The 20,817-nt window shown below is 30.7% G+C and overlaps 1 protein-coding gene across 1 annotated transcript in view; it reads left to right on the top strand.

Annotated features, from left to right (window-relative positions):
* The window catches only part of LOC107436905 (tetratricopeptide repeat protein 28), a 33,064-nt gene extending 13,107 nt beyond the window's left edge, over nt 1-19,957 (top strand). Inside the window, exons 11-22 of the mRNA XM_043048433.2 lie at nt 609-821; nt 2,755-3,193; nt 3,901-4,178; nt 5,439-5,679; nt 6,892-7,127; nt 7,954-8,979; nt 9,670-9,879; nt 10,611-10,842; nt 12,118-12,194; nt 14,187-14,304; nt 14,550-14,657; nt 17,797-19,957. Coding sequence (XP_042904367.1) covers nt 609-821; nt 2,755-3,193; nt 3,901-4,178; nt 5,439-5,679; nt 6,892-7,127; nt 7,954-8,979; nt 9,670-9,879; nt 10,611-10,842; nt 12,118-12,194; nt 14,187-14,304; nt 14,550-14,657; nt 17,797-19,718 — 5,100 coding nt within the window. The 3' untranslated portion in view covers nt 19,719-19,957. The remainder of the gene's footprint in view (nt 1-608; nt 822-2,754; nt 3,194-3,900; nt 4,179-5,438; nt 5,680-6,891; nt 7,128-7,953; nt 8,980-9,669; nt 9,880-10,610; nt 10,843-12,117; nt 12,195-14,186; nt 14,305-14,549; nt 14,658-17,796) is intronic.
* The last annotated feature ends 860 nt before the right edge of the window (nt 19,958-20,817 follow it).

The following is a 20,817-nucleotide window of genomic DNA, read 5'->3' as shown; positions in this document are numbered from 1 at the left end:
CATATTAAAGGCCTACTCTAAGGATTTCGAATTATTGTCTAAATATCAAAAGAATAGAATTAGCCGATTTTCAAAGTTCTTAGCCAATGGCAAAACTTAAAAAAAAATTTATGATTGATTTTTTTTCTGAAAAAAAAGAGCTTTAAATCTAGAGACATTCTGCAGTTGGGGAGGAGTAAATGAGAAAGGAATAGGTTTTATATCACACTAAATTACATATGCAACAGGTTGGTCATCCATGCTTTGTAGCAATGAAATTTTAAATTGTTCATGAATAATTTTGACATTATCTATAACCAACTAACCAAACTAGTTAAAACTATTCATTTATGCATTTTTCAGCTCTTCTATTTTTAGCTTTTATTATTTTTATTTGTTTCGTAACTGAAAATTTTGCCTTGAGAGTAAGGTATATCTTTCCCAAATGTGCAACCAGTAATTCAGTAGCTTATAATTTTAAAAAAATTCTTTAGAGGTTGAAAGCTTTCCTAATTTCTTTAATACATTTTGCTTTTACTAATAATTTTTTTTCTTTCTAATTTAGATTGTATGTTAAGTACCAAAAAGGTGTGTAATCGTATTTACCTTTATTTATTTATATTTTTCAGCTGGGTAATAATAATGCCCTTATAGACAAGGGAAGAGCCTATGGTAATCTAGGTGACTGCTATGATGCTCTGGGAGATTTTGAAGAAGCAATCAAGTGTCACGAACAGTATTTAGCTATCGCCTTGAAAGGACAGTCGTTAAGAGATCAAGAAAGATCTTACAGGGGGCTTGGAAACTCTCATCGCTGCATTGGAAATTTACAACAAGCTCTGGTATGTATTTTTAAATATCCTGAGAATTAATTTTTACTTTTAGTTTGGAGATGTTCTTTTCATAAGTTGTTTTACTTAGTGGATTAAAGATAACATTTATTAAATTTAAAAATGTATCTTAATATATTTGAATCTACAAAATCTAATCTACAATCTAAAATATCTTTTTAAATGGAAGGACAAATCTTCTTACATATAATAAGCAATTAGAAATGTGGTGGAAAAGAACACAGACAGGGGCAGAAAAGTTCAGACACATGGTTTATTTTACCATGTTAGTTGTTCAAGAAAGCATCAAAATATCTCTCTAAACCATAGTGTTTCACCTTTTGTTATAGGGATTTCTTAGGTGAAAGTGCAAAATTCCCAATTATGTCATAATCATGCAAAATAGAGGGGGAATTAACACTTAAATGGTTCTCTTTATTTTGGTCAAATCGATCTGTACTTCCTTAAATGAAAAATTTTTTATGATGATTATTTCTGAGAAATGCAAGCACGTGAGCTGTTCTTACAGAAAACGAATTTATTATCATGAGATAGGAATTTTTTTATTAGTATGAGATAGGTTTTTGTTCTAGACAGGGTGCGTAGCGTTTGTAAAAAGTACTTAAAGGTGCTTTTTTGGGGATTTCGTTTTTAAAAGCTTTTAAATGTGCTTTTTTCAGCTGGCGTTTTTAAAAAGTTCTTTTTTTCCGAATAATTTTTTTTCTACCTTCAGTGATATCTGGTGGATCCCATGCATTTCACGAAAAATGGGGAGTTTGCTACGTAATCATTCACACGGACTTCTTCATGTCGTGCCCACGTTATGACTTGCGCATGCGCACACACTTGAAACCGAAACCCGAGTGCTCCAATTCGGATAGAGAATATCAGATCCTTATGAAACGTTTCTCTTTTTAATTTATTTTAATTTTTGTTCTTGTTTATATAATTCTACTTCTAACACTTTTTTTGACGTTGGGGGTAAGGGTACTTTTGTTCTGAGTTCAGGGTCAAGTTGAATTCACTCGGTGATGTGGGAAAGTACTGATTGTTTCGATTTACGCCCTTTTCTTTTTGGTTTTTTTTTTTTAACGTTTTGTTTTTCAATAATATCATTGATTGAATATGAATTTTTTTGAGTGCTTGAAAATTTTTGTAAAGTGCTTCAAAAGTTTTTAAAAAGTGCTTATTTTTGATTCAAAGATTTGGCTACGCACCCTGTCTAGATAATGAAGGGGGAAAAAAAGATTTTATACTAAGAATTAATATAAAAATAACTTGTTGGTGGTTTTTCTAATGCATTCATCTATTCATATAAATTATGTGTATATTTATTAAGAATTTTCTTGAAAACCCTAATAATTTGCACATTGTTGTTGAAAATATGCTTGGGGAGTTTGTTTAATCTCGGGTGAGTGAGATAATAAAAGAAAAGTATGCTTGAATTGAAAGTTGATTAAACAAGGCTTATATTAACTATGCTATTGGTAAAATCATGCTTGATAAGTTTATTCTTGATGGGAAAAAAAAAGAAAGAAAGTAAATAAATGAATTATGAGCTTTATTTAAAGCTGCTCTAAGTATCTGTAATCCATATTGCCATTTAAAAATAAATGTTGATTTTGAAATTAAGAATATTTAAAAAAAATTGTCTAAAATATGATAAGTTTTTGTTCTAGTTTTGTGCATTTTTAAAAGCTAACTTTTATGATCCATAATTTTTTTTTCAAATAATAATTCTGTAAAATGTATTTATGTTAAATATTTATTTTTAGTTTAGTTTTAAACAAAATAGAGATGAGACTGAGAAATTTTTAAAAAAAAATATATGATTTTATGAAATGTATCGTAAAGTAATATGAGTTATTGTCATGATATTGATTTCAATTTAAATACATTTTTTGTCAAAATTTTTATACCCAATATATTTTTCTTCTCTTAATAGGTTTGCTTTGAAAAACGCTTAGTTGTTTCTCATGAGCTTGGAAATATTAGCGCTAAAGCTGCTGCTTATGGTGAGCTTGGGGGCATTCACAGTAGCTTAGGTAATTTTGAACAAGCAATTGCATGTCTTGAGCATCAATTAAACTTAGCAAGAGAGATGTCAGATCGTGGGGCTGAGGCAGATGCTGCGTGTGGTCTAGGAACTGTATATCAACAAATGGGTGATCACCAAAGAGCTTTGAAATACCATCAAATGGATCTCGACATTGCTGAAGAAACGAACAATATGGCAGGTCAAGGCAGAGCCTATGGAAACCTTGGAGTGGCCCATGAATCTCTTGGTAACTTTGAACAAGCTATCTTGTATCAAGAACAGCATCTGAGTATTGCTGCTCAGATAAATGACAAAGTTGCTAAGACATTAGCTTATAGTAGTCTAGGTAAGATAAAGATTTTTTATTATGGTTTAGTTATTTGAAATTTCTTTTTAGCTATATTACTTCAATCTTTGTATGAAAAACTACCCTGATTCAGCTATTATTTCAATTGATTTCAAAGAGTTATGACTTTACAGGAAATATTTATTTGGGTATTTTAACCCTAGGTGTATTAGTCCTGGCTTTTATTTAAACTTTAAGCTTGTGCCTTGCCTGATACAAAGTGATGATTTTCTTCATATTATTCAACAAGAAAGTAGTGTGTAGCAGTAAAATGTCAGTGTAATTTTAACCGAAAGGCTCAACGTCTTGAGAGTTGAAACAATAAATACTAAATTGCATTTGTTAAAGAAAAAATTACAATCGATTTCCATACTATAATTCAATTGTAAAAGAGAAAAAAACAAGTTTTGCTTAAGATTAATGGTAATTGATATGACAGATAATCACACATTATAATTTATTTATTTATGGGATTATGTTTTTTATTCAATAGGTAAGATGTGTTTAATTTCAAAAGCGGTGTGTTAAGAAAATATTTTTGTCTCATTTTTTTTTCAATAATTGATTTAGATTTTCATTTTATTTCTAATAAAAAAAATCCTATATGTTTATAATTAATTTCCTTGAAATTTTTTTAATTCTATTGAAGCTTGAAAGAATTAAATTAGAAGACTCAATATAATTCTAAATAACTCATTCTACTATAGGAAGGGTTCATCATGCTTTGGGAAATACTCCTCAAGCTGTAGCTTACCTGCAACAAGGACTTTTAATTGCTGAACAACTAGGTAGGCGAGAAGACGAGGCTAGACTGCGACATAGATTAGGTCTTGCATTATGGGGTAATGATGACCTGGAAGGTGCTCAACAACAGTTATACCGGGCCACCGACTTATTTGAAAGTATCAGAAGAGAAGCACGGGGAACCAGTGATTATAAATTGTCGCTGTTTGATTTGCAAACTGCCTCTTATCAAGCATTACAGGTAGGAAATATGTTTCAAAATATTAAATACTGACAATGTCTGTATGTTCTATTACTTATTTAACTAGTATTTTGCTGCCATGCTTAAATATGAATAAGATATTTCCTCACATTTAAGAACTAAATTATTATCGAATTTAATCTATTTCTCAATAATTAAAAATCACAGGTTTTACACAGATTTTATTGTAAATCTAGTTGTTTCCCGATCACTTTTTCCACAGTAATTGATTCCTCAAGATTTTTAAAAAAAATTTAGTACACTATAGTATGCTAATTTTGAATTTAAGTAATCACTTTTTGATTCACTTTATTTTTGCTGATTTCATAATTGACGATCCTGTTTTTGTTCTACGATGTTATTACAACAAATAAATTTCTAAACTATCATCTAAGTAACCTCTTTTTGATACAGTTTTGTGCCCATTTTATTGTAAATCCAAATTCTTTTTCCTCCATTATTTCGTTTAGCGTTACGCATTTCCACAATCTATTTAAAACTCGGATATTTTAATCGAATGTTACTATATGAAAAAATTGAAAAGTAGAGGAAAACATGAATATTTAAACTACTTAAAAATTTTTGTAGCTTATGAGATTTTTTTAAAGAAAAAACTAAAAAGAAAAATCTCTAATAATTCAAGAAATAGAAATAATATCTGAAGTATGATACCAAATGAATATTAAATCTTATTTTATACTATAATGGTTTTGTTTTAAAGTTTCATTTTTATTTAAATTTAATAAATTTCCTTTACTTAAAGTATTAAATTTGAATTTATATTACTCATTAAAATATGTATTTATTTATACTTTCCTTCTGTTAGCATTTCAGTATTCTTTTCTATATTGTTAGAATTTATTTTAATATGGACTTGTGTGTTACCTGATATGATTTTTTTTTCTTAATTTCTTTTCCCCAGTATTTATATATATNTACATAAATTTTTGATAAGGGAAAATTTTAAAAAAAAAGTATCAGTTTTTTCATTTTTGAATTTATTCTAATTATTAAAAGTATTTAATTTCGTCGATGGGTGTTTACTGATTAAAAGAAATTAGTGCTGATGACACTAATGTTTATAATAAAATTATCATATTTGCCGTCAATATGTCTAAATACGTGTGTGGTCCATCGTTATTCTCTGCTGTGCGAGTAGCCGTTCACTCAAAAAGGTTGTGCACCCCTAATACAGTTATTATATTGCTGTACAAAATGCTATTTTTCATAGTAGTAATATAAACATATATTTTCTTGTAGCGTGTTTTAGTTGGTTTAGGAAGATATCAGGAAGCTCTTGTAGTGGCAGAAAGAGGTAGAACAAGAGCATTTGTAGATCTCTTACTTGAAAGACAAACCAGTACCAGCCAAAGTATTTTGAATTTCAATCCAGCTAATGTTGAACAAATTTATGATATTGTTAGCAGACAGAAAGCAACAGTTTTGTATTATAGTATTGCTGCTGGTTATCTCTATACATGGCTTGTAGTACCTAATAAAGGTGAGTCTTATTATTATTTTCAATTCACTAATTCCTTGGTTGCTGCTAACACCATTTTTTATGCAATGTTAAAATTTACGAAAATTTTTTGCTTATGTTTTCTGTATAAAAATTTGTTTACATAAAGATATCTCCCTATTGATTACTTAAAAAATGTATTTTGCCTTCTTTGTGTATTATTTTCATAAAAAATAATAAATTAAAATTACAAATATTTTTGAAATTCTTCTCTAATTTTCAATTTTTTAACTTTTGTTAAATCAAAAAAGCCAAATCGTTGCAATTATGTCATGCCACAAATCTGACGATAGTCAAATAAGCAGATTTGTGGTGTCACTAGCATTAAAACTTGTAGGTAACAAGTTTTTCAATTTTTAACCTGGAAAACTTCAAAACTTATTTCTTCATATATTAATGCAGTATTTTTTAATGTAATTAACAATCTTATAAACGCCTTGTTAAACAAGTTTACGATTTAGGGTCAATAAATTCCCGGAAAATCACCTACATTAACCCAGATGCTCATTGGAGGAGAAATATTTTTTCCAGAAGTTAGCACCACTAGTAACGAAAGCAAACAGTCATCTGAAATTCATTTCCAGTTCTCTCGACAGTAGCTGCAGAGTATTTCTTGTAAAGAAAATTTTTCATTTGTCGGACTTGGAAATGTCGACTTTTGAGCAGCCTGCAAACATCAAATTCTGTGTTTTACTCAATAAATCCCCTTCTGATAGGCTCAAGATGATGGAGGAAGCATGTGGAAACCATGCCATGATAAAAACATGAAACCTTTTCATGAAGATCGCACGGCATCAACAACCCCTCCTCTTCATCAGCAGATAAAAATATTGAGCGTGTTTGAGAAATTGTGTGTTCGGACAGACGAAAATCTATTGATGCTATTGCCTCTGAACTTGGAATATCACATGGGAGTGTTCACAGCATTCATCATGATTGTTAGAACATGCATCTAAAACTGATACAATTAACTAAACTTGAACAAAAACGTGAAGCTGTCGTGGTTGTTTTATGCTATACAATTTTGCACTGAGTAAGGTATTTTTCATTAATTTAATAAATTATATAAATTAATTATTCTTAGCTGCTTAAACTCACAATTTACATGCAATTTTATTGATGCTTGCAATTATTTTGCTTTTATTTTACTTTTGAATTGTATGTAATTTTTATTAAATTTTTGTTCATTTGCAGGAATAGTGAAATTTCATGAAAGTAATATCAATGACATTGAAAATGAAAATGGTAATGAAACAAGTGTTGCTGTGCCTTCTGCTAGCTCATTATTAGAACAATATATAGTTCATGTAAGAGAAGCCCTCGGTGTTGATCTGCCTTCATCTCAAAATGGTGCTCTTAGTGAAACGGAGAGCGAAGCTGGTGATTTATGGAATCAGCAACTTGAAGAACTTGGCGATCGTTTAAATCAGGTATAACTAATTTTTTTTTTTTTTTTAACTTTAATGAGTTCTAAGCAAAACCTTCATTTAACGTTTACTAAAATCTAGTTTAAAAATGTATTTCTTGTACAATTCTTTTTTTTTCTCTCTCTCTACATTATGAGTTTGCGACAAGTCTGGTTCTCTCCTTAGACCATGCAAGATTCATTCTGTCTTATATCCCTTTAATGAGTCAATAAACTGAGTAACAAGCATACTTGGGGACTAAACAGTGAGTGTTTTGCTTTCAGCTGATCAACCAACTGTTCTCTGGCACCCCAAAGCCCGAGGTCAAGATTACTGAACTCAGTAGGCCTCGGTTTTCTATAAGCTGTAGTATCACGTTTTTTTTTTTTTTTTTTTTTTTTTTTTTTTTTTTTTTTTTTTTTTTTTTTTTTTTNATGCTGGTACTCTTACTACAGATAAAATTAATTAAATAAAAGAACTATTTAATCTGGATTTGATATGGGCCACATCAAATTTTTTTATTAGCCAACCTAAAAAGTGTTTATGAAATCAAAAAATTGATCTAACTTATAGTATAACTACCAACTTTCCTTACATCTTTAAAAGACTCTTTTTTTTAAAAAATTTTTTAAATTCTTTTACACAAAGGCATTTGTATTATAACTAAGCAGGTTTAATTATTAGTTTTTCAATTTTTGCTAGAAATAAATTTATTAGGGAAAAATTCTCAACACATGATGCTTTTTGTGCACCAAAAAAATCTTAACTATATGTTATTAGCTACTTTTCTTAAATATTATGTTTTTAATTTTTAAGGTAATTACATTTTCATCTTTATTTTTATTTACAGGAAAATGATAGAACTGGATTTTTAAGAATGGTCAATAGAAATCATCTTTTTAATAGCAGCAATTACAGCCTTAGCAGTCTTTTCAGTGTTGGCAGTCTAGGAGGTAGCATTGCCAGTGGACTAACTAGCAGACCGGGCAGTATGAGATCTCGTCGCTCTCAGTGGCAAGGACCTGCACCTTTGCACGCCCTTTATGATCTTTTGATCGCTCCCATTGAAGATTGCTTACCAAGGGACCCAGATCTGCAAGAACTACTTCTTGTGCTTGATGGTGACCTGTACTTAGTTCCTTTTGCCATTTTAAAGAATGGTAGCTGTGATGAATACCTTTGTGAAAGGTTCAGTTTAACTGTTTTGCCATCCATCAGTGCCTTAAAAGCAAGCCAAAGGTCAAAAATAGTTCGACGAAATAACAGCAAAGATATATCTTCGGCTTTAGTGGTAGGTAATCCCAAAATTCCACCCATTGTATCAGAACAGTGGGGTTGGAATGACATTCCTCAGGCTGAGCAGGAAGCAAATTTAGTTGGAGAAATTTTATCTAGCAAGGCAATAACTGGAAATTGTGCGACTAAGGAATATATTTTGAGTCAGCTATCTCAGGCAGAGTGCATCCACTTTGCCACTCACATTTCCTGGAAACTTTCTGCAGTTGTGTTGTCTCCTGGAGAGTTCATGGAATCTTCAAGGCACTATCCTCATGGTTCACAGTCAGAAATGAGTCACGATAATAACGAATTTGCAGAGGAGCCTTCTTCAGAACTATCATCCACTGATTTACCACCGCTCTCTGAATTCCTTCTCACAGCTGCGGATATTTTGAATTTGAGACTGTCTGCACGCCTAGTGGTTATAAGTTCATGCCATACTAGAAATCATCATGGTCGAGCAAACTCTGATGGAGTCGTTGGTTTGACCAGGGCTCTTTTAGCTGCTGGAGCTCAGTGTGTTTTAGTTTCTTTGTGGCCTGTGCCTGACGCTGCAGTCAAGATTCTTCTGAGAACCTTTTATTCGGCTCTATTACAGGTAATAATGAAACTTTAATAGCTTAGTTTATCTTCCCTCTCTAACTGTTTCAGAATTCATTTATTAGAAACCTAATATTATAGGAATATTTTATCTGATATTATAGGAAGTTCTATTCACTGTAAAAGCAGCTCCCATTCTTTAATGCTCTGAATCATTTGCTTTATATGTGTTTAGCTTACAGTTAATTTTTTGCTGTAAAATATAATGGAGTTGAAAAATAGTAATTAGAAAACCAATAAATAACTAATTGAAACAGTTAATTTCAATTTATTAGCTGGTTCAATATTTACTACTTTATCTTAAATCTAAATTTTGTAAATTAAATCTAATATATATAATAGTGTGATATGTACTATTGTATGAATGTAGTTCAAAAATAATCAAATTTCTATTACTAATTGTGTACCTAGCACCAGAATTGATAATTCTTTCATTATTCCTCTGCCCTAATATATTATAAAATATTTTCTTTAAAAAAAAAAGAAGAAAAACTTAGTTTAAAAAATAAAATAGTCTGTGAATAATCATACCTTGACAGCTTACATAACTTGACTACTCTTTTATTGTGTTTTATTGTTCTATTTCTTGTATTTATCGTTCTTGTTTTATGGAGTAAAAATATGTTATAGAAACAAAGACAAAGCATTGTACAATGTATTTAAAATTTGGATTTTTATTTCATTTCAGGGAAGCAAAGTAAGCTTAGCATTAGCTGAAGCAATGAGAACAATACAGAGCACAAAGCATTTTGCTCACCCAGCTAATTGGGCCAGCTTTGTTCTTGTTGGAAGTGATGTTCATCTTAGTAATCAAGTGGCTTTGATGGGACAAGCTTTATCTGACCTTTTGAAGACTCCTAAAGAATGCAGTGATGCTTTAAGAATTGTTTTACATTTGGTATGTTTATTGTCACGCTTTACATCTGCTCTGATATACTTTATCATTAGCGATTGTAAGTTATGTAATTGTGGACTGATGTTTCAAAAGATCCATTGCATAGTAAGGAAACAAAATGCATTAAGGCGAAATGATGCAATATAAATTCTGGTTACAAAATGCGGCTTAAGACACTCAATATGAAATGTGACATTTCAATAAATAATAAATATAAACTTCCTGTACTATTATACTGAAATCTTAAATTAAATAATATTGTACAAACCTCAAAGTATTATGCAAGTTTTAAGGGCATCGACTGTAGCCAACAATTTCCTTACATGCTTAGCAATTCCTTAAATTTGATTCAAATAAGCAAAAAAAAGATATATATAAACTATAATATTCTTAAATTAAGTGCCAAAGAAAACTACTGAGAGAAAAGTTACTGTGCTACAAAGGAATAAAAAGTTTTATAGTTACTGGTGTTTATTCGCTGTTGAAATTTATTTAGATCTATCTTCTCAAATCTAAAATTGCTGTTAATGTTTACACACTCTAGTGCTGCCTCTATATTTCCTATCCTACTTACTTGTCAGTAAAAATATGTAATTAAAGAAAATTTCCACAATAAATAAATTTTATGAAGGACAAATAAAAAGGGTAATTTTATTTTTCAACTGCATGTAAATTTATAGTAAAGAATCAGTAGCTTTTTTAGTATGATTAAGCTCTAACTCGTATGTTTGCAGGTTGAGAAATCCTTACAACGAATACACAGGGGGCACAAAAATGCTATGTACACAACTCAAGAAGCAATTGAGAAGCGAGTTGGGCTCGTAAATGGTTGGAAAGAATTACTCATATCAGTTGGATTTCGTTTTGAGCCTGCTTCAAATGGCTCACCTGCATCTGTGTTTTTCCCTCAATCTGATCCTGGAGAAAGACTCACTCAGTGCAGTGCTAGTTTACAAGCTCTTTTAGGTATTTATTAACTCTCATTATTCCTATCAGATATTTATTATTTTTTTAATTGATTATTTATGAAATTTAATTTCATTTTATTATGTCACATATTATTGTATTGTGCAAAAAGTATTTTTATGATTCTCATTGTTGTTCAATACAGTCTTAGCTTGCTTGTAGTAGGAGTGAGGAAATTGACTTGTTAAATTTAAGTCAGTGAAAGTCTTAACAAATTTGTCTTTTACTTATTTGGCCAGTAACGTGAACACAGAATCTTTGTGTAACAAAATCTTTTTTTAGCTATTGCAATTACCACCTGTAATTGAACTAGAACGATTCAAGCAAGAAGGGGAAATTCCTGTCGTTCATTAAGGTGGGTAGGTGGAGGAGAAAAATACATTTCCTCCTTATTTGTCATTCAAGTTGAGAGCGGGGAAGTGACAAATTCTTATTTTCTCTCTGATCATATATCAAGCATAAAGGCGCGGCATGTTGATTGTGTTCTCTTAATTTTTTCTTGTGTGGCTGAAAGTGACTCCACGTTAACGTTTGCTGTGTTTACCCTTTTTCACAGTATTTCTTCTTTCCCTAACACTCTAATAAAAAAGTTCTAGGAAATGCCTCTTTTACTAGCCAGCTGCATAGGAAAAAAAGGGAGGGGACTCAGTGCTCTTTTGAAAACAAATCTCCCTCCTTTCCTGCATTCCAGAGGAGGAGTGTTACTAACGGTCACTCGACGGTCTTGGTTAATCTTCTCTACCTCTTTCTGGTGATTTATGGCTTCAATGCATAAATCACTAAAACTAAACTCAGTGGCACGACAGCTCATAGAGGGCCAAAGCCTACTTTGCCCATCTCAGTTTTCGGGGGTGCAGGAGCAGATGTTCCGGTTAGGTGGTCAGCCAAACGCGAAAACCCCAGTGTTTAGTTCCCAAGCATGCTTGGTACTCATGTATCGACCCACTGAAGGGATGAAAGGTGTCAAAATCAAAAGACCTGCTTTTTTTTTTAAGAGAGGGGAAGATGAAGAGATATTTGTTTATTTTGATTGTTAAAAAATGTCCGGGAAATCGACCCTTCTGGAAAAGGGACGTCCGGATATGGGACGTTGCACTGTAATGGGATTTGTTAAACTAAGGGAGTCTAACAATAAACGAGCTTCATCCCATTTTAAAATGTATGTCTTTTTTTGTCATTTAATATAACAGTTGATAAAAGTATCTTTATTTTTATGGAAACAAATGTATTAAATTGCTAAACTGTTTACATATTTTAAATTTTTCCTCCTCAAAGGTCTGTCACCTGTTTCTCTGTGTGCACTCTCCAAATTGTTGTGCAGTCCTGAATATGCAGATGATATTATTCAATTGGTAAGTACTAATTTCAGTTTCATTAAGTGCTTAAAATTGAATAAATGCATATTATGAAAAACTATTTTATTTGCTTAATCCCTATTTTCTATATGTATTCATATTTTTTTAAAGTGAGTTATTCAATTTTATTCAAATCAAAATTTTTTTAAGTGCTTGTAATTTTTTATATGAAAATTAAGGGTATAGCAATTAAGTTCAATAAAGTCACCCATATATTTTTTTAGAATAAAAGTAAACTTATTGGTTGTACGGCAATTAAACTAAGATTAATTAGAAATTAAGCTGCATTTAAACTTAGTTCTGTAGAGAAGAGTGTTCTTTGTAAGCTGGAAGTTATATTTTATTCAACTAGAACAACATCAATAGTGTTTTATTAGCACTTTTTGTATTTGTGACAGTAATTACACAGAAGTGGGGGAGGGAGTATATGCAAAGTTATGTGTAGAACAAGATATACGAATTATTTTAAGAATATTGATTATAAATATTCAAGTAAACAGTCATACTCAGAATCAGGGTTGGGTTTTTGCCGTCAAAAACTGGTTTTTGACATGACAGTGGTAAAACCCGTCAAAAACCTACTGCTTTTTTAAATTTATGGCATATGACGAACAATACATTATTTTCACATAATTGCCTTTATAAATGAATGTTGTAAATGATTGCTATTGATTTTGCAACTATATACATGTATTCTTATAGAAGGATATACACTCATACAGAAATATTGTAATCCTACTTATTGAAAATAGCAATACTTACTTTTATCATTATAGCTTGATTTGCAAAGGATTCAAAATTTTGCACTTCTTAATTGTTAGAAATAAAGAAACAAACAAAACAGCTTGGAACTATTAATAAATTCAAGAACTAAAAAGAAGAATTCAAAATTTGGCATTTCTTAAATATTAGAAATAAGCTAAACAAAACTTGTAACTGCTAACAAACTAAGTCAAGAATTACTGCTATTTTGTCAAGTTAAAAACTTTTATTCAGTTAAAAAAGCACATTAAGCAAAACTTAATTACAAACAAAATTACATGTTCAGTAGTCAGGGTTACTGTGCTGAAGCATACGATAGCAAGTGACTAATTTTGCGCATTTTTCATTGCCCAGTCGATTTATGAGTTTAGTATGGATGAGTCCAAAATTCGAGAAGATACAAAAAAATTTTACCAAATACTTATCAATTATTTTACCAAATACTCAAAATTATTTCACCAAAACTATGGGTTTTTGACATGACGGTAAAAACCGTCATGTGTCAAAAACTTGCCAACCCTGCTCAGAATGTGTATGCATTTATTTCTGTAACACTTTCATATTATTAAATCTAAAAAAATTCAGAAATGTGTTTTTCCTATATCTTATTTTTTTTAAAATATAATTTCGGTACAAAATGTGTCTGATGCATATTCTTTCTATTTCTTGTATTTTATGCAAAACAGACCATTAAATAATGAAAATAAATATTTTAATGAGAAATGTTGCCTAAGATGCAAAAGTTAACGAATTAAGAAAATAACCCGTATATATGCTTGCATGTACTCTGGTAAAATAAAAATGGAACACCTGAACAGTTTTTAATCTAGTAGTTAGATTTTCTTGTTCAATCTTCATAGTTCAAGGGTCTGAACAAAATCATTTAATTTAATTGGTAAAATAAAATAGTATTTTATTTGGAACTATCTCTGGGTAATTAGTTTTTATAATTGTGTTCAAAAAATGTTACATTTGCTTAAATAGCTTCACAAATATTGGGAGATAATTAAAAAAAAAGGGAAAATTAACAGTAGGCCCTAACATTTTACTGTGCTCCTACCTAAACTATCAAATAAGTAAAGAAATTTTTCCTGGCTATAAAGCATATAATTTTTTTATTAACATGCTTATGTTTATCAAGAAATTGTTTAGATAAAATCGCCAAACTTTTATTTTTATATGTCATCAGCTCTGAAATAATCGACAATTGTATTCCCTTTTCTGTAGATTCGTCAATTTATGTCACAGTTTCTTCATAAGGAGCAAGAAATCGATAACATTGAATGCTCTGTCAATGTGCGGCTATGGAGTATCCCTGGATGTCATGAACTATTGGCTTCATTAGGTTATTTTTTATTTTTAGTTTTCAGATATTAGTTTTTTTCCAATAAAATTGTTATACATATGTATGCTTAATATTTCCTATTTTTTGATAATATAGTCATACTAAAGCAAATGATATTATAATAATACTTAATACATTAATTTAAGTTTTGTTTTAGTATTCTTGATTGTTGTTGAATATTTTTTAGACATTTTTTTATGCTCTTGGTTTCTCATATTCTTAAATAAATATTTATTTGTTTACAGGTTTTGATCTAATGGAAGTAGGACGAGATGAGGTTATGCTTAGAACTGGAAAACAGGCTAACAAAAGAACCATCCAGTTTGCGTTACAAGCATTGTTAGCAGTTTTTGGTAAGATTCAATGTTTACTATAATTTCAGTTACATTTTCCCCTCACTGGTTTTAATAAAGTATTTTTTGTTTTTTGAGTAGTTTTACGAAAATTTTTAAAACAATTAGAAACTGACCTTAAGTGATCATTTTTTATATGATGTATTTATTTATTTTTTCCAAAAAAATTTCTTTAAAACAGTTTTTGTAAGCAATATTAGAGATCTGTGACAGATTAATCAATTTTATTTCAGAAAATATTGCGCTGTAAGCAGGGTCGGCTTTTTGAAGGCCGAAACTGGTTTTTACCATGCCAGTGGCAGAAACTGGTCATAACCGGTAAAAACCGGCAAAAACTTTTTAAAAAACGTCTATATTAGTTCTAGTAATTGCTTAATGACATTTTGTTTAAGTAAACTGAAAAATGAATTAAGTAAAGAGAATCTTATGGCTGTTAATAATAAAGAAGTGATATACATATTTAAACAGGCAGTGACTGATTATCATTTGCTAGCTTATATGCTGTATCCAAAGTATTTGGGATTGAAATTATCATGTGCTCAAGAAGAAAGTGCCAGAATTTTACTCGCCAATATTAACCCAAATTTATTACCTTATGTCATAACTTTGCAAAACAAATCGGCCCCATTTCCTGAAATTTATTTTTCCAGTCAGTCTTGACAACTACCCCAGCTGCTACATGGTGGTCCAGTTTTAAAAAATATGCAATAGATGAAAGTTTCACAAATCTTGCTTGTTCCTTGATGGCAATGCCTGCTAGTTCTGCTGAACTAGAGAGAATCTTCTCAAATTTCTCGTTCATGCATAGCAAATTGAGAAATTGTTTAGGTTTAGAAACTGCATCAAAACTTGTCTTTTGTTATAGATTACTGCTGAGTGCAAACAATATAATATTTGATTTTGAATCGGGATAATTTTGTAAATAAATTGTACTTTGTTTAACATTTAATTGTTTTTTCTATGAATTATCCATTGTATGTCATTTTCTGAATTTATGCCAAGTTTCTGCCACAAATGTGGCAGGAAAGGGTTTCTGCCATGCCAGTTTTTACCGGTTTCTACCAGTGGTTTTAACCACCTAGGCAGAAACTTGCCAACCTTGGCTGTAAGTCAGAATTCAGATTCTCTGATGAGAAAGTTTTAATTAAAAAAAATTTATTCTCTTGAAATCCTGATATTTCTTTTTTAATAAAATTTTTGTATAATGGCTCATAAAATAAATAAAACCTGCATACATAGACTTTTATTAATTTTCCAGGCTCTCTTTAATTTTTTATTTTAGGCAAATTTATATTTTTGCAACAAAAACAATTTGCTTTAAAGTTAGTATACACTTTTCAATTAATTTTTAATTCTCATTGTATACAAGTAATAAAAAATCTGCTTATTAAAACTGCTTATATGTACAGTACAGAACCCGTTATCCGGAAATCGGAAAACCAAAAAACCGGAACGAAATTCAATACATTTTCCCGGCATTTTTTTAAAATTTTTTTTTTTTTTTCTCATTAGATTTTTCTTTCTTGTTAGAAAGATGTTTACCTTACCATCATTTTGGAAATAATCAGTAGTGTATTCATCGTTTTTTCTTTTTTTTAAGATTATTTCCAAACATTTTTTTTTTAGTTGGGTTTAACAATAAAAAAAACGGCTTTTTGTAGATTTTCGGAGAACCGGAAAAATCAGTTAACCGGAATAGCGATGGTCCCGATCGTTCCGGATAATCGGTTCCCTATTGTATTTATTTCAAACCAGTAGTTCTTTCATCTTCTAAATAAGATTGTTAAGTTCAAGTTTTATCCAAACATTGACCTGAAGGAGATTTTGCTTAATAATAATTTAGACGAAACACTTTTATTAAGATTGCAGTTAAAATCAAGTTACTTGTAAAATAAGAATTGTATTTTATAAAATAGAGCTGCACAACCTGTGTCCCACCAACTCTTGAAGTGTGCCCTTCGGAAGCATCTCAACACAATGAAAAGATATTTATTTATTTATTTATTGAAAAATATTGAATCTCCTATTTAAGTAATCACTTTTTGAGACTCAATTTTCTCAAGATTCCATCATAAATCTACGTGATCTTCGATTACTTTTTTGACAGTTATTGCCTTGGAATTACACATGATTTTAAATAATAAATCATTTTTTATACAATGTGCGCAGTTTTCGAAATTTGAGTTATCTCTTTTTGACTTAATTCTTTTTTACCATCATAAATCCTGGCGATGCTTCAATAATTTTTCATGAACTTTGTACTTCTAATTCCCGCCTGGCTTTTAAATTTCTGTAACATTAATTATGACTTGTGATTTTGGAATTGTACATTTAAATAATCACTTTTTGATTGACTTACTAATAATAAGTAAATCTAAGTGTTTTTCCTTTTAGTACAATATTATTAATAAATTTGAGTTTCGAATTACGTATTTAAATAAATACTTTTTTCTGAGCTGATTGCATCATAAATTTGAATTACTTTTGATCGTTTTTTAGCAGTTGTTATGCATTTCCACATGGTTTAAAAAATTGCTATATTTCAATACATAATTACGACTCAAGAGTTTGGAATTGCGCATAAAAATAATGACTCTTCATTGCACTTTATTTGTGTTAATTTCATCAGAAATTTAGATTTTTTTCTTTCTCTAAGTTATTACACTTTTCCATTTAATTTAAGAGATCCTGACATTTTAACTACAGTATTATTAAAACATGCGGGTTTCTAAATTATATTTAATTATGCTCATTTCATCATAAATCCTATCCATATTGTTGTAATACGCAAAATTCAAAAAGTGAAGAAATTCGCGAAATTTTTATTGCTTACTGTTTTTTATTTTCTTTCACTTTTTTGCAACTAAACCTCTAATACTTCACTGTATATAAATATCCTTAGTTAAAGTATATTCCCTTCTCAAAATTATTTTTGCTGTTTGATGGTTTTGTTCTTATCTAAATTTATATTGCTGAATAAAATATTTATTTTTTGTGATGTGATAAAAAAAAAATCATGCTTTGATATCTGCAAAGATATCATTAAGTTGACTCATAGTGCTTAGAATCTTAAAGGGAAAAAAAGTCAATATATAATGATAAACTATGTAACAAAAATTACTTATTTTTCAATTTACAGATACTCAAGAAGCTGCTAAAAGCTTGACCCTAGAAGATTCAAGCTCTTTAGAAAGTCTTGATAGTGAGCCAAGTGATACTAGAACAACTTCTCCACCTCCAACAACTGCACCAACTCTTGCTTATCCTGCTTGGCGTCCTGTGCTTGGGAATCAAATCTTAGGCAGAAGCAGCACTGGAGCTTTTAGCACTTATGCAAGAACTCGTGATGAACCCGATGGCCGAACTGCTACAATGGGAAGCGATCAAAAAGGAAGAGAAAGTGACACGTTTACACCCAGTCCTGTTGACACTATGAAACCATACATGCGTGGGCAGAAACATTCACCACAACCTGGGCCTCATTTGGCCATTAATTTATCCCATCAGAGTAAAATCCGTTCTATGTACAATGATAGTCCAGCAAGTGATAATAATGCTACTCGTCCAAACAGTTCCTCTTCAGCTAGCTCTGTAACTGATTGGGAGTCTGGGCAGTCGACAGTGCGTAGACAAATTAGTTCAAGAGATGTGGATGCTATGTCTTTAAAAGAAAATCGAAATGTGCCTTATGAAGATTTAAAGAAGAATTCGTGCAATGCTTTGAGTGATCCGTCCAAATTATCGTCTATCTTAACGAGTAATAATATAGAACTTTCACAATCTTCTCAATCGAATTCCGAATTTGACTTCTCCGGTAGCAATTGTGATTTAGGAAATCTCCAGTCGCAGATTCAAAATTTTAATTTGTCTTCAATGAGTATGAAAAGTGATATGAAAAAGAAGTCCTGCATGTTTTCCTCAGTTGTAAATAAAACTATGAGCAAAGATTTTTGTAAAAAAGGAATATCAAGGCTGGATCATGACAGAAGTTACTACAGGAAAGCTAGCACATTAGGCCATGTTGTTGAAACTAAAGCTCAAATTCACCAAATAGATACTTCTAATAAATCTTACCCATCTAGTGAAACAGGTATCTATGCTCCTTGTCTTGAAGGTAAGACGCAGGAAAATATTGATATACTTGAAATTCGTGCCCCTCCTACAATCGGTGTTAATCCTCGTGAAAGATCATTATATGTTCCTCAAGCCTTTCATAATAGCTTAACTGGAAGGAAGCAAAATAGCAATAAACAAGCCGTGAACACCCAGTTGAGACACTTAAGCCAAGAATTGCCTATATCTGATGTGTACCATGATAGAAATGTAGGTTTGGGATTAGCTCCATCTCTCTCAAAAATCTTAGCTGCAGACAATGCAGCATTGAATGATGATCAGCTTGTTGAGAGAGACAATTTATTTCCAAGAACTATGAACATGAACGGAAATCAAAAACTCCCTCGTCAGAAACCCCCTTTGCCGCCAAAACGTATTCCTTTGCCATATAACCATTCTCACACTGATCATCGAACTTCTGTGAACGAAGCATCTCAGAAAGCAAACCTGTCGGTAAACGGTGAAAGTTCTGTAAATCACGGTGTGAGAGGGGAGGGTGATGGTGGCTCTTTTACTGACTTGAGTTGCCCCAGTCAAGTTCAAGACCTTTTCCCTCCTTCGTTAAAAACATTCTCTTCCTTTCTGAATAATATTGAAGATGTACTTCCGAACACTGAAGTCTCCAAGAAACCACATTTGGACATTTCTGAAAGTGCTTCTGGATTCAAAGTCAACCCTCTCAGTTTACACGATTCATCTGTAGAAATAAAAAGCCATAAAGTGGATGGTGGCAAATTAGGCTACTATAAGAATGACTCAGATTCCGCTAATGTCCTACAAAAAGATGGTTGGACATTGGATACCAATAGAAATCTTTGCACTAGTTCTACAACATCGGATACAGAAGGTAGTGATATTGACAATTCTCCAAAAAATGTTTCCACTGTAAAAAGAAATCCTAAACATGTTATATCCTCTCGAAGTAAAGTTCCTGAAAATCCATCCTGAGTCTTGGACGTACATAGCTTGCATTTTGTTGATACATTTTTGATATGTTCATTGTTAAATTTGTACATAATATGTATTTTCTATGAAGCTCCTTTACAGGCTTGTTTACAACTTTTGTTTTTTTGTAACATGAAATGTTTTTACTTTTTTATCTTGTTGTAAAATACACTATTGTTGAGATGTTCTTCCAATATTGTAATGTTGAATGTTTATATTTATTAAACTTTTTTTGTATTTTATTTTTTCCCTTCCTTTATTCTTTATAATATAAGTTTTACATGGTCAAACACTGCACTTTTTTATTTTCTAACTAGCTGAATACCCATCCTTGATACTGGGGAATAAAAAAAGAAAATAATCCAATAAATCAGGGCTTGACAACATTATAAAATCATACACAAAACTCGATGGCATATACTGACACACAATTAATACAGCTAAAAAAATCCCATTTATATCTTTATTATTATTTGGTGGCTTTACATAGTTAAGCAACACATGTTTTTTGTAACTTATGCCAAGAGAATAAATATTAACTGTATTCAGTATCACTTGTCGTGATGTCCGTAGAAAAATTCCTTATTAAAAGTGCACCAGTTACCATAGTATGTACACACCAAAATGAATTTTCATCTGCATCAATGTTGGTATTAATAATATGCTGACTTTCTACGGTTCCTCTAATAAGTACCTTTTCTTTTTGTATATAAATTTTTTATTTTTGTTTCAATAATAATGAGATGGTGATTTTCTACGGTTCCCTAAAATAAATAAGTATCTTATCTTCATTAACTTAGCATGGTTTATTTTTTTATTTCAATTAATACATGTTACCAACTTTAGTTAAGCACTTTGGCATCAATCCTTTAAATCATTGGTTCTCAACAGGGTCGTTGGGAGTATGCTAAGGGGTGGTGAACTTGTTTTGGGCGGTAGGGGGCGTTGGATATGTTTTGGGCGATAGGGGGGCGATGAGCATGTTTTGTCATTTAAATGCAATTTGAAAAAAAAAAAGTTATTAAATTAAGATTTATTTAATAAATAAAATTAATCTAAAATTAATATTAAAGAAAAAAAGATTAAATTGATATAATAAATA

This window comes from Parasteatoda tepidariorum, chromosome 5 (assembly GCF_043381705.1).
Source record: "Parasteatoda tepidariorum isolate YZ-2023 chromosome 5, CAS_Ptep_4.0, whole genome shotgun sequence".
Lineage (NCBI taxonomy): Eukaryota > Metazoa > Arthropoda > Arachnida > Araneae > Theridiidae > Parasteatoda > Parasteatoda tepidariorum.
The sequence above is the reverse complement of the archived record's forward strand: the minus strand, read 5'-3'. Positions and strand labels throughout refer to the sequence as shown.